At 21.9% G+C, this 13,488-nt stretch overlaps 1 protein-coding gene across 7 annotated transcripts in view; it reads left to right on the forward strand.

Annotated features, from left to right (window-relative positions):
* The window catches only part of LOC114127635 (junctional adhesion molecule A-like), a 284,156-nt gene that overhangs the window by 228,688 nt on the left and 41,980 nt on the right, over positions 1-13,488 (forward strand). For all 7 annotated transcript variants that reach the window (XM_050201995.1, XM_027991934.2, XM_027991950.2 and 4 more), the window contains one exon: positions 3,634-3,845. In XM_050201995.1, coding sequence (XP_050057952.1) covers positions 3,634-3,845 — 212 coding nt within the window. The remainder of the gene's footprint in view (positions 1-3,633; positions 3,846-13,488) is intronic.

Below are 13,488 nucleotides of genomic sequence, written 5' to 3' on the forward strand. Positions count from 1 at the left end.
AAAACATTGTAAGATGATTTTTAAGTTTTTTAAATATAAAAATGGTTGATAAAAAATACAATTGGTTAAATACAATTCCCATCCTGTTTATGGTGGCATCGTGAGGACCTAAATTATCTATAAGTAATAAATTTAAAGAATCCGAAGTTACTGATTACTGTGTGTAAAGTTATTATAAATCGTAAAACTATTAAATTTACCTTTTCATCTAGAAGTCATTTATTTTACAGTTTTACACCGTTAACCTATTGATGTGGCTTGTCTTGTGTAATTCAGTTTCAAATTATTTTCACTTTAGCTTTAGTGAGAATTATTTTTATTTTTACGTGGTCATTAAGTGAATATAAGTATAAACATTTGAAAAGGAAAGTATAAATTAGGTAAAAAATATGCATTATTAATAATGTTGTTGTAAATTAAAAAGATTTTAAAAAAGATACATATTATACATAATAATAAAACAATATATAAATATATCAATTTTGATGATATTAATATATATTTTAGGGAAATTCGGTACGAACAAATGGCTATAATATTAATTTACTAATCGAATAGTGCTACCTTATTCAATAACTAATCAATTTCAGCAAAATTTTAACAAACTATTTCATACAATCGATATTATTTGATTATTAATATCTTGTAATTATACTTTTACTAAATTGACCTTACATACAATATATTATGTATAAATATTTAAATAAATGATGCATACATTTATTTAAAAAAAATAACTTCAATCTCTATCTATTTAGTAATACCAATTTTTCTATTCTAATTTACAACATTTCAAAAACAAAACTTGCCTACAGTATACTTAAACCACTTTATGTTAGAATTATCATAAACTAATATAATTTTATAGTTTAGAAAATCATTTTAGAAGTCAAAAAAAAAAATTAATAAAATAAAATACATGCCTCCTATATTATAAATATTTAATATATATATAATATATATACCTATGTATTAGTGTCAAAAGTTATTTGGAAATAAACAGTAAAGAATTAGGTATATTTATTATTAAAACAATTACGCCATTATTTTTTGCAAGCTTAATGATTACTCGGCTGCAATTTCAGTGAAATTTCAGTGAAAATCATTCTGGTGACGATAACAGTGATTCATAAAAAGAAATATCACATATTATTACATTAAAGTTATAGCAAGTTTAGAGTGACATGACTGCAATATTTCCTGCCAACCTGCTATAAATAACTTGAAAAGAGCTGCTTGTATGTTAAACTATTTTCGTAGATTTATGGGCAAGCAATATATTATGCATTTTTATTTTTTATTATACTGCAGCTAAATCACTTTATTTCCATGTGTATACTATGTATTATTTAAGGTACATTTTACATTTTATAGTTTATAATTTTGCTAAACTCTTACATAATTTAAACGAAACTCAGTACCCTTACTATTTATTATGATAAAAATATAATGTAAATCCAATCTTTTTCATGCCGATGTTTGAAGTATGACATATTTACATTTTAATACATGGGTAACGCGCTTATCGATTATTACTTTTTATCCAATTACAAAACCAAATATATCTAAAATCCATTTGTGGCAGTTTAGTGACTACTTACATGATAAATACAGGAAAATATATAACGCACACATGGGCCAATTAAATTACAAAATTTAGCTTGAGCACTATTTATAACAAAAATTTAACTGATTACTGCATACGTCTTTTACAATGATTTACTCACGTGATATCGTATAATTTTTTAATTAAGATAAACAATGTTTACAGGTGAGGTTATATTTAATAAACTAAAACTTCTAACTTAATCTTAACTTACAACTATACATAATAATTAATAATAATTAACGTATATACATTAAACAATCATATATGATAAGCAATAAATACCGTATTATTAAAAACTATTAAAATTCTGTAGTATTATAATAATATATAACTGTCAAACGTGTGAATAAGTGAATAAAATTGTATGAAAATACAACTAAAAAATATTTATATATATATATATATACTCGTATATGATACTTTATTATTTAGATATCATTATATAATTAAATATATTTTCAATAAATTCGATTTATTTTAATATTTTTTTTCATCAGCTTATCCATTTAGAAAAAAAAAATATTATAGATGAATAATAAACTAAATAAAATCTCAATTTAAATTAATATAACTTAATACGTTCTATATGTATGCTTCTCAATTTTACTATTATGAACAACGTTGTAATTGTTTTGATGAAATATTATGTTATACTCCCTATATAAGTGATATTAAGTCCGATAATAATCGTCACCATACGTTACAAACTAATACTGTATGAACTTTTATTGATGAATATATATTGCAGCAATTTCAATGTATAATGATACCATTCAGTAGTCCTAGAATTCTAACATCACCTATTTCTTAAAAATATTTTGAAATATGTGTATTTTGTATTTCACTATTATTAATTACTATTAAGAAAAATGTTATTTAATTCCACTTATTTTAATTTCTTTAAGTATCTCTTTAAAACTTAAATGCCACAACTTCAACATTTTTTTTATAGATTCAAAGCTAGTACTTATGTTAATTCATAATTTTATGTCAATTAATATAATTATACACAATGACATGATGTTGTGAAGAAACTCAATGATCTATAAATGACGATTACATTTCTAACTCAAACAAAAATTAAATCCCGGGAAAATGGATCGATCGAGCCTACGCGTCATTTCGTAATGAAGTAGGTTTTTTATTTTTTTGCTATCTCCATTCAAACCGAGCTGAAAATGTCCTCAATAATGAGATTGCTTTTGACGTTGTCTGATTGAATTCCATTTAAACGGAGAAGGTATGGTGAGACAATTGACGATGGATGCTTGAAATTCAATTACTTCGTTTATGATTTATAAATCAGAATAAAAATAATAAAAATTAGAGAGTATTCTCGTGTTTAAAAATAATTGTTATTAAAATACAATACATTTGGATGTATTTTTTTTTTTAACATTATGCTTATGGAAATAAAAAAATGCATCCTTGTTTGGTATAAATGATGTGTTATAATTTAAAATGTATTACTAATTAATACTATATTGATTATTCATTTTTAATTTATTTTGAATATTTAATGAATTAATATCGGTGCATTTGTTTTTTATGTCTTAAAGTAAAATATTTAATAGGTTGAATAATTACATTTATAAAAAAACTCTTAGGTATAACAGTTTAGTTAGAGGTCCTGTGTTAAATCATATCAAATTATTATACATGACTGATTAAGTAAATTATTCCTATAATACTATGTTCAGACATAAATATAGCTAAATTATTTCCTTTTTAAATTCAAATCGTATGATTATAATTTACTTATAACTTCAAACGTTGTATTTTAATAATTTGATACAATAAACAAAAAATAATAATGATTATTTAAAAGCTATATTATTAGATTAAAATATTATCGAAATGTATAATAATATTATGCATCTTAAATCGATATTTAATTATTTATTAGAAAAATTAGTTTTAATCAAAAGATTTTATCAATTTCAATATTTTAAGTTGTTCTTCAATTTAGTACATCTCAATATAAGTTAAAATATCAACTTTTTTTTTTTTATATTTATTTATAGAAAAGCGAGAAATTTCCAGTCCAAAAAGTAAAAGTGGACAACCAGGAGGATCTGGTCACACAGAATGGCAACAATTATGGTATTCAAGCGTCGATGAGTTTCAAAAGCTCACAGAGCCACTTTTGGACAATACCACTGAAACTAACCTCACTGTACCGTTAGGTAGTACAGCTTACCTTCATTGTCGTGTTCGAAATTTAGGAGAGCGAACGGTAAGAACAATTTAATTTAAAAAAATGCATGTTTTAAGGTATTCTGTAATGTTATTATTGGATAAACTAGGTTCGGGAAGAACCCATGCATACATACATAGGTACTGGCTATAAATTAGCATCAAATGAAATTGTTAGCTATATTTATTTTATATTATAGTAATAATATAGTTAATTTTTGTAATAATAATATTTTTTTTAATTCCGCAGTAGTTCTTATCATATTTTACAAATTGTGTAATTAATATTATTTATTAACTGTGCATTTTGTGAAAGTTCATTTTTAGAAATGCATCGAGAAAAAAACAAATGAAAAAAAGGATCGCCATTTGAATATTATAATAAATATATGAATGAAAGTAGTTTTTAATATTCAATTGAAATATTATTTGATTAGCTATATATTCACTATACAAGATATTTTAAGAACTTACGCTATGTGTATTTTCGTTAAATTTAAAAATAAATTAAATTGATGTTTAAAAAAAAAAAATAATTGTTAATTTATTTTTAAATTTAACGAAAATCCCCTCACGTAAATACGTTCTATAATAAGACTAGTGAATCTTAATTACCCATTGTAACAAAGGTCTAGTTGTACCAATGACCATTGTACTAACCCAACAATAATACAATTAAATATTTTACTTGTGTTGTAACTTGAATAATAATGTAGAAAGTGACATTTGGGAATATGTGTTTATCAAATTTTATGAGATAGTCATATTAATATTATACTAAAATATATTTATATTATTGTGTTAGTACACGCAGTGTTTAGTTCTTTAATGGATCCAAGAATGCACTTATGCTGTTGTTGAAGATGTTCGTTAGTACATAAATAAATATTCTGTTATAGGTACGATGTATGAAAAAATAATAAAAAAAAAAATGTTAAAGAGAAATATTATAATAATATTTTGTTGGTAAATACAATAACAATAGTTTAATATTGAATGAACTTCAACTTTAAAAAAATAATTATTAATACAATTGAACGATTGTTCAATATAAAATGAGAAACTAAAAAAGCTATAAAAGACTCAATCAAATTTACCACTAATGTCAATCTACACAACAATAGTAATATAAACCGTACACGACATCATGTATAGTATTTAAATAGTTGTATTATTCTTATTTGTGCATCAATATACTTCTACGTAATTCGTTACTTAATATAATTAACATCACAAAAAAAAGTTTAAAATAATTGTCAACTATTTAATAGTATTAATTAATACAACTGATCGATGGTTCAATATAATACACTAGTATATTCTATAAAATATATAACCAGAACAATGGATGTATTAAATGCATTGACAAAATTTTTAAATATTATATAATTGAGCACAGATGATATATCCCTAAAAGTGGCTAGAATGAACGATAATATAAAACAATGTTATACAAATTTATCTGCTTAAAAAGCTTAAGAACTGCTTAATTTTCATAATACAAGCGCGTTATTTATGGTACGATTAAATTGCTTCTACTAGCTGGTGAAGTCCTGTGATAAAAAATTACAAATAAATTGATTAATTTCAGACTAGTATTACCTTATAATGACTGATACGAAATAATATAATTAATGTGTGATATCTTTATTAAACTATTAAAATTATATTAATTAAAATTACAATTTATAACTAATTTTGCAATAATTAAAGACGATAACACAATCCACGTCATAGTTTTTCATATTAAGTACTTACAATAATAATTTAACACTGACAAACTAAATAATTCTAATGACAATATTGTACTGAATATTGGTGTATTTTATTTAATTTGATGATATACGTCATTAATTATATATTATTTTTTATCATATAGTTAGAAAATGTATGGAGTATATAAGTCTTATTTAATATTAAATGTATATACAATTTTTTTTTATTTTACTATGATTTCTCGTTTGGTTGAAATATGTAGTATAATATAATTTCAATAGTATCGTTTATTTTAAACTAAAAATATACAAATGGTACTTTGAAATTGATCATTATTTGAATTTCTTAATAATTCAAAAAATAATTAAGAACTACTAATTATTGTAGAATTTTCGCAATGTTTGGTATGCTTTAGTGAATGTTAAAATAAAATCTTCAAAGACTTCATATTTTAACTTAAAGTTCCTCAGTAAATATAATATGTATATTAATTGTATATTATATTTATACATAATAATTAATATAAAATATAAAAATATGGTTTATGTCAAAGCTTCATAAACAACAAAAAATCATCTCGGAAAAAATAATAATATAAAATACAACATACCAACAATTTAAAAAAAAAAACAGATTTTAATAAACAAATAAATTGATGTGTATGCAGGTACAAATAATATATTTGATTGAGTATTAATCCTTATAAAGCTTGATACAAATACAAAAAGCTAAATCCTCCTAAGTTAACATAGTATCTCAAATTATTAACATACATGTTTACATTATCACAAATAATTATTATTAAAACGAATACAATTTTATAATATAACTGATGATTAATTGAATATTGATATACATATATATTATTTATTATATTTTATTCATAAAAAATTAACTTTTTAATGTTTAAATTGATGTTTTAAAACCTTTATTCATTTTTTTTTAACTCAATGTATGGTTCTTATGAATCCTTTTCACTTTAAATATAAGATTATTTAGAAATTGTAGTTGATCAATATATTTTTTGACACCACAGAGTATTTTACAAATATTATTGGTATATCAGCAAGGCAGTGTATAACATTAAGGAATGAAAAGTAGGTATCTAAAAATATATATATATATATATATAATAGAATACATTACATAATTTTATGTAAAATAGCAAGGTAGAAAAATACTAAAATAAATTAATAAGCTTTATTAAAAAAAAAAAAAAAAAACGAAAACAGATATTAAATTTATAATAATAACTATTAAACGAAAGCATTTTACTTTTTAAATTATAACCAAAACATAATTTCTCATGATTGAGGATTTCATTTTGATTTGTTTCAATTATTTTAATTACGACCAACGAATATTTTTTTAAACTTAATTCAAATTTTTTAGTCATATTGGTACAATTTAAAATATAAAGTAACAAAAATTGTTCTAAAAAATGTTATTTATGTCAAATTTATATAAAGCTGCGTCCCTAAATAACACAATCATTTAATATTTTTATAAATAAATAAGTTTATAAATAATTTTTGTTTTTATCATATTAAGATAAATGAAAATAACACAAACACAATAATATAATTCCATTGAATTTTATTATTTACGCTGGATAAATATATAATACCTATTATAAAAGTAGATTTATTCAAAAGTGTATATTGACCGACTCAAATAAAAGATGGATAGGATATATTACTATCAATCTATTTATATTATGATCAAACTGTAATAGAAACTGATTAAAATATAAAATAGGTATGAAAAAAAAATAATACTTATACCTAAATTCTCTACGTCATGTACAATGACTGATATAGGTACATAAATTAAATAAGTTAATGAAATGATTATTGAATTTGGTGCTCATTTTTAGAATAATTTTTATTTAAAAGTTAATATTCTTTTTTAATTGTGGTCGAAAGTACAAATTATTAACATACTTTTCCTTATCCATGGTTTTTTATTTTGTTTAAAAAACTGCTATTTTTTTTTTAATTTATAGTATTATTTTATTTGATCTTAAAAATAAATTATACTTATATATTTGAGTGACCAACATAATCAAATAATGTATTTGTTTTTGTAAAAATATAATCATGATAACAAAATATGTTTAAAATTAAGAATTCTACTTCGATAAGATAACTACAAAGCATAAATTATATATATCAACATTTTTAAGAAATAATTCATAATATACATCAATCACTTTGTGGAAAATTCAATGTAGTTAAACTTATGTACACAATATCTGCATAAGCTTGTCAAGTGCGATTTGTGTGCAGGGAACCATAAAACTTACTATGATGATATAAAGCAATAGCTATTCTTTTACAGTTAAATTCAAATCAACAATATGAAATCAATAAAATTACATTTTGTTTCTGTGAATTTAAAAATGAATTTATCAACTCTCCGTAAATTATTGTTAAAAACAAACCAAATACGTTAGTTCTCTTAAATAAAAAAAATAATAATAAATCAAATAATCACCCATTGCTTTTTAATAAACTATTTATCAAATAATTTATTATATTGTGTTTTTTAATTATCAATTTTATTTCGATTTTATCGAATATTTAAAATATTCATTAAATTATTTAACTGAATATTTTATCACTTCTTTAATAAATAAATAAAATTATTAATATCCAATAAGTAATAACAATTAGTTATATGATTTTAATTCCAATTTAATTAGACAATATCTTATCTTATTTTCTGTATTATCTAACAACCTCGTAAAACAGGATTTAAAATACTCATCTTTGTTAATTTTAACAAAAATTAATAAATTAAATGTAAGGATTTTGAATTAATTAAAACTAGAGAGTCTATATAACAATAAATGATATATAATATTATTATATAGGCTCTCTCATTAAAACTATTGGAGTGAATAATTTATATAAATTATATGATTATATTTTTTTACAAGTAGTAAATCCAATAAAAATATTTTTAGCTTACAAGTAATACCTATTATGTTACCATCCTCGTATTAAATTCATAAACTATTGAAAATAGCTTGTCTAATAATGTTATATTGGGAGTATAATATGTTTATAACATTGATTTGACTAATTAGAACATTTCGTACTTAGATACATTATCTAGACATTTTAAAATTTCCAAATTTCATGCTAAACATGATAACTATTATTAATTTTAAATTATTCGATTTTAAAAATACAATGAGTGTCTATTTAGTATTAAGATATTTTGACTATTTAGATGTTACCACTGCTAAATAAAATGCAAATCTTATCTCATAAATATATTTACAGCTCAACTAGGTATCTTGGCGTTTCAATAGTTTTTAGTAATTTACTGGACAATAATAAACTTTGTCAGAATAACTATTAATTAATACATAACATTTTAAATAATTTTATTGGATTTTATAATAATTATATAAATTTTTCTTCAAAAACAAAAAAAAAACTGTGTATTAAATACACAGTTTATTATTTTTAAATTATAATTTATTAATTTTTTTTAAACTTATTAATTAGTTATTATGGACTTATTAATTTTGATTCTGACATGCGAATTCAATCAATAATAATTGATTCCATGCAATCACAAAAATTATTATTTTTATGACTGAATGTTACTTGCGTTCCAAAACAAGGTATATTTTACAGGTAATAAATTTGACCGATAACCTAACCCTTTGACTGTATAATTATTATCAATATTATCTACTAAAATTCATAGTATCATATCACTATAATCGATAGTTCATAAACTAATGTATAATAAGCCTCACTATTTGTGTGATAGGAAAAGTTCAGTTTGTAGATACAATTATCCTAACATAGGTCATTGCTAAATCCTTAATTAAGGATTCATTTGTATGCTAAACAATAGTATCAGTAATTATTAAACAAGACATTTTAAACAATGTTAAAATAAAAATAACTTATTAATGGTAATATAATATATTACGTTCTGATATAGAAAAAATCTAAATATATGTATTAATATCATGTCCTTCTTTTAAAGAATAAAATACATGTATTTTTAATAAGATAACTTTAATTTTAATATAATTAATGAGTTTTATTATATAAATAAATATAATGTTATTTGATATTATTTATAGAAAATATATTTTATACAAGTAGTATTACTTTAATTATACTTTAATATTGTAAGTTGTAAATAGAGATTGACACTTATTGCATGGAAAACTATCAATATATGCAATAAATATTAGTTAAATATGTACTGAATATCCAAAAATGGACGACCATGTAAATATTTAGTTCTTGATTTTTATTAAATAAATGTATGTAACTTAAACCTAATAAAAACCTTATATTATTTTCAAGCATATACATGCAACAACAATTTTCCACTGTTTCCATTTAGAAAAAGTATCGTCAATCGATAATATTAAGTTCATAAAAACATAAACATATATTATATTCATGGATGAAATAGTTAATACTTTATAGGGTGGAGTTTACACAATATATTATTATAGAATGAGTAATAATATATGCTAAAACTGGTAGGTAGGTATAGTTTTAAACATTTATTAGCATTGATACGTAAAATTATGATCAGAGTTTTAATAAAATTATAATGTATGTAAATTTAATTTATGAATATTTAAAACTTAACAGATTTTTGTTTTAAACAATATTAAACATTCCATTTTTTTAAAAAATTATAACAATTATGTTATAATTGAATTAATAACTAGTCACAAAACTGCTTATTTTTTAAAAAAAAAGACTTATTATTTAGATTAAAAAAAAAAAAATTAATATTTATTATGTCATAAAAAATCCCCGGGTGAAATTTAAATAATATTATGTATAACCTATGTACTCATTATATTATAATGTGTTAAAATTGATCTTAATTTATAATGAATAAAAACAATTCCAATAATATGTGGGAAAACGGTTATTTTTATAAATTATAGTTTTCTAAGACTGTAAGACACTCGGAACATTAAATTCATTGTTAATGTTTGTTCTTGGTATAAAATGGCCATAACAAAAAATAAACCTTTTATTGAAGTATGCATTTTCAACTAACTATAATATTTACAATAAATACCTAAAATGTCAGTATAATTTTATATAAATATATTTCAATAATTTTACTGTACTTTAATTGTATAAAATATATACGATTACAATGAATATGTGCAGTTGTATTTTTATTATATTGTTATAATGTAGCTACCATATAACAATAATATAATATCGTTATAATGTATGTCTAATTTTTTTTTTTTTTTTAATAATTTCCTATATTCCAACCATATACTATTTTATATTCCATCATAATGTGTTTGTAAATAAAAAATATAGAATATTATGTCATTGTATATTTGCTACAACTATATTAAATTCAATAAATTTGTAATACAATATTTATAAATTAAGGTTGTGTAGTTATTTTTTCATATTATTATTTTAAATTATAGATATGGCTAGCTATTCAAACAGGTTAACCTGTGTACAGTATTGAAGGAATGTATTAAAAAAAAAAAAAAAAAAAAAATAGGTAAATAGGTACAGCAATTTTATCAATTTTAGAAGTTCTCGAAAAAGTCGATCTGAATCAATAATTAATTTTAAATTTCTTAACTCATCAATCGATCCGTACTCGATATTATATTATATTCAAATCTTTGTATAACAAGATTATTTTCTATCAAAATATTTTGTAACGATTCAATAAAACTTCTATTTAAATTATACTTTGTCTTGCCGATATTTGACACGGTTTAATAATAAAATATATTTACACAAACTTAATACTCTCTTAAATTTCGGGTAATAACTCAATAACTTGAATAATCAATTCAACTATGTTACCAAAGTAAATCAATAACGATTATTAATGTAATTAAAAAAAAAAAAAAAAAAAAAATGCTTAGGAAAAATGATATTGATTGCTAAAATTGGCACGAAAACTTTTAGAAGATTGTCATAAATAATTGTGCTACAAATCATAAAAATTGGTTCAGTAATTTCTCTGGCTAGCGCTAATTAACTAAAAACCACTGAGTACTTCATATAATAGTAATAATATATTAAAATAGCTCATAATATCTTATATACAATTTAAATTATAACATCAACATTTATTAAAATGTTTTATTATGTTTTTTTTTTTATAAAAAAAGATAGTTAATAATTAATTAAATTTCTGTTAATTAATTTATTTTATATTTTTAAATTTATAGAGTTTGAAAAATGGTTTTATTTAGATAAAAAAGCTTCCTTTTAATAATTAGTAGTATATTTTTATCAATTATTTTTTTTAGATTTATTTAAGAAAATAAACCTAACCTTAGATCGTATAAATATAGACATTTTGCCTTTTCAGTTAATACTAGATTAGGTATTGAAGCAACACTAAATTGATGACATTTGATTACGAAAAACAATTTGATATTATTATTAAAACATTTTAGTTTTTATTTTATAGGACTTATGAAATATAATTATTAGGAACACAATAGTTATATTATTATATAATGTATGTAATAGTTTTTATTAACAATACAATACAATATGTTGATCATTTTCAAAGTTTAAAGAAACAGCTCCTATTTTTTATTATTTCACTACCACAAAAACGCATTTTCCCTAGTTATATTAAATGTCTTATCCATATTTATAAAATCTTTGAGCTAAACTAATATTTATTGCATATACTTATACTATAAAAAAAGTTTCATCATTTTATCCTTACTCGTTCTTGTTTGGTTACGCTTGGTACAAAATAAGCCTTTGTTTCATTAGATAAATAAATTATAATTTAATATATTTAGTAAAGATTTGCTTTGAATTTGGGATCTTATTTTTTATAATAAATATTTTTATATTAAAATATAAAATATAACATTATAGGTTAAATATTTATGTGGATTGTTCATCGTATAATTCGATATAATTGAGAAATAAGAACAATATAATATTTATTTTAATCTTTTTTAAGATAGTGTTGTTATTGATTGTAGAGCTATATGATTAAATGGCTATATACAATAGACTCTAAAAAAATCTAACGTTTATCTTCAGGTATAAAATATTACAAATTATCACTAGTAGGACAACATGATATATATACATATCATATATATATATATATAGCTATCTGATTAAGGCAGATGGTCAGAGTCCATTCGTCTGTCCAAAACTCGAATAGTAGTAAGAGTAGGAACAGGAAAAGGAGTAGGTATAAGAAGGAGTGAGTTACTCTCTTAATCAAAACACGCTCATTCGAGCCAAATTGTCGAGTTAAAAGCTGAGCGAGACAGAGCTGATTTCACTCGAAGATTCCGGTCACGTTTACCGTAGTGCCGCGGACGTTTATATATTATCTCTTGGGTCGTTGTCGTAGTTTTTGACATAATGATGTCCGGAAAAGAGAGATGCCATTGGGCGAAATTAAATTCCGTCAGTTGCTGTTGCCGACTACCATCATAGCTTCCGGACGCCTGTGTCCATTCCCACCGCGGCACTACCCATCCTATATATAGCTGTAGGCCAACCGTAATGTGCGTTGTTACAGTTCTGGATAATAAACGGAATCGTGACTCCCAGTTAAAAATGTGGGTAGTTCGTGTAAACACGCATTTCTAGTCGACCCAGTTAAGATGGCTACTAATATAAATATATAAATACACATAAACTGTTCAACGAAAAACAAAAATCGCACACGTATTGTTACATATTATTATAAACAATTCAACTCAAATCGGGTATTTACCTACAGTAAGGTATCGCTTCTGGTTGGTTGTCATCAACATGACAACCATTGTTTACATTTTTTAAAAATAAAATGTTCTTATTGTGAACTACATTTTATTAAATCAGTATTTTATATAATTTAATTTTAATTTACATTATATAATGAACATGTTTAATACAATTTAGAGTTTGGACTTTTTGAACCTTTAATAAACTACTTATTTTAATAATTTAAGT

The sequence above is a fragment of the Aphis gossypii genome, chromosome 2 (genome assembly GCF_020184175.1).
Source record: "Aphis gossypii isolate Hap1 chromosome 2, ASM2018417v2, whole genome shotgun sequence".
In the NCBI taxonomy this organism is placed as follows: domain Eukaryota; kingdom Metazoa; phylum Arthropoda; class Insecta; order Hemiptera; family Aphididae; genus Aphis; species Aphis gossypii.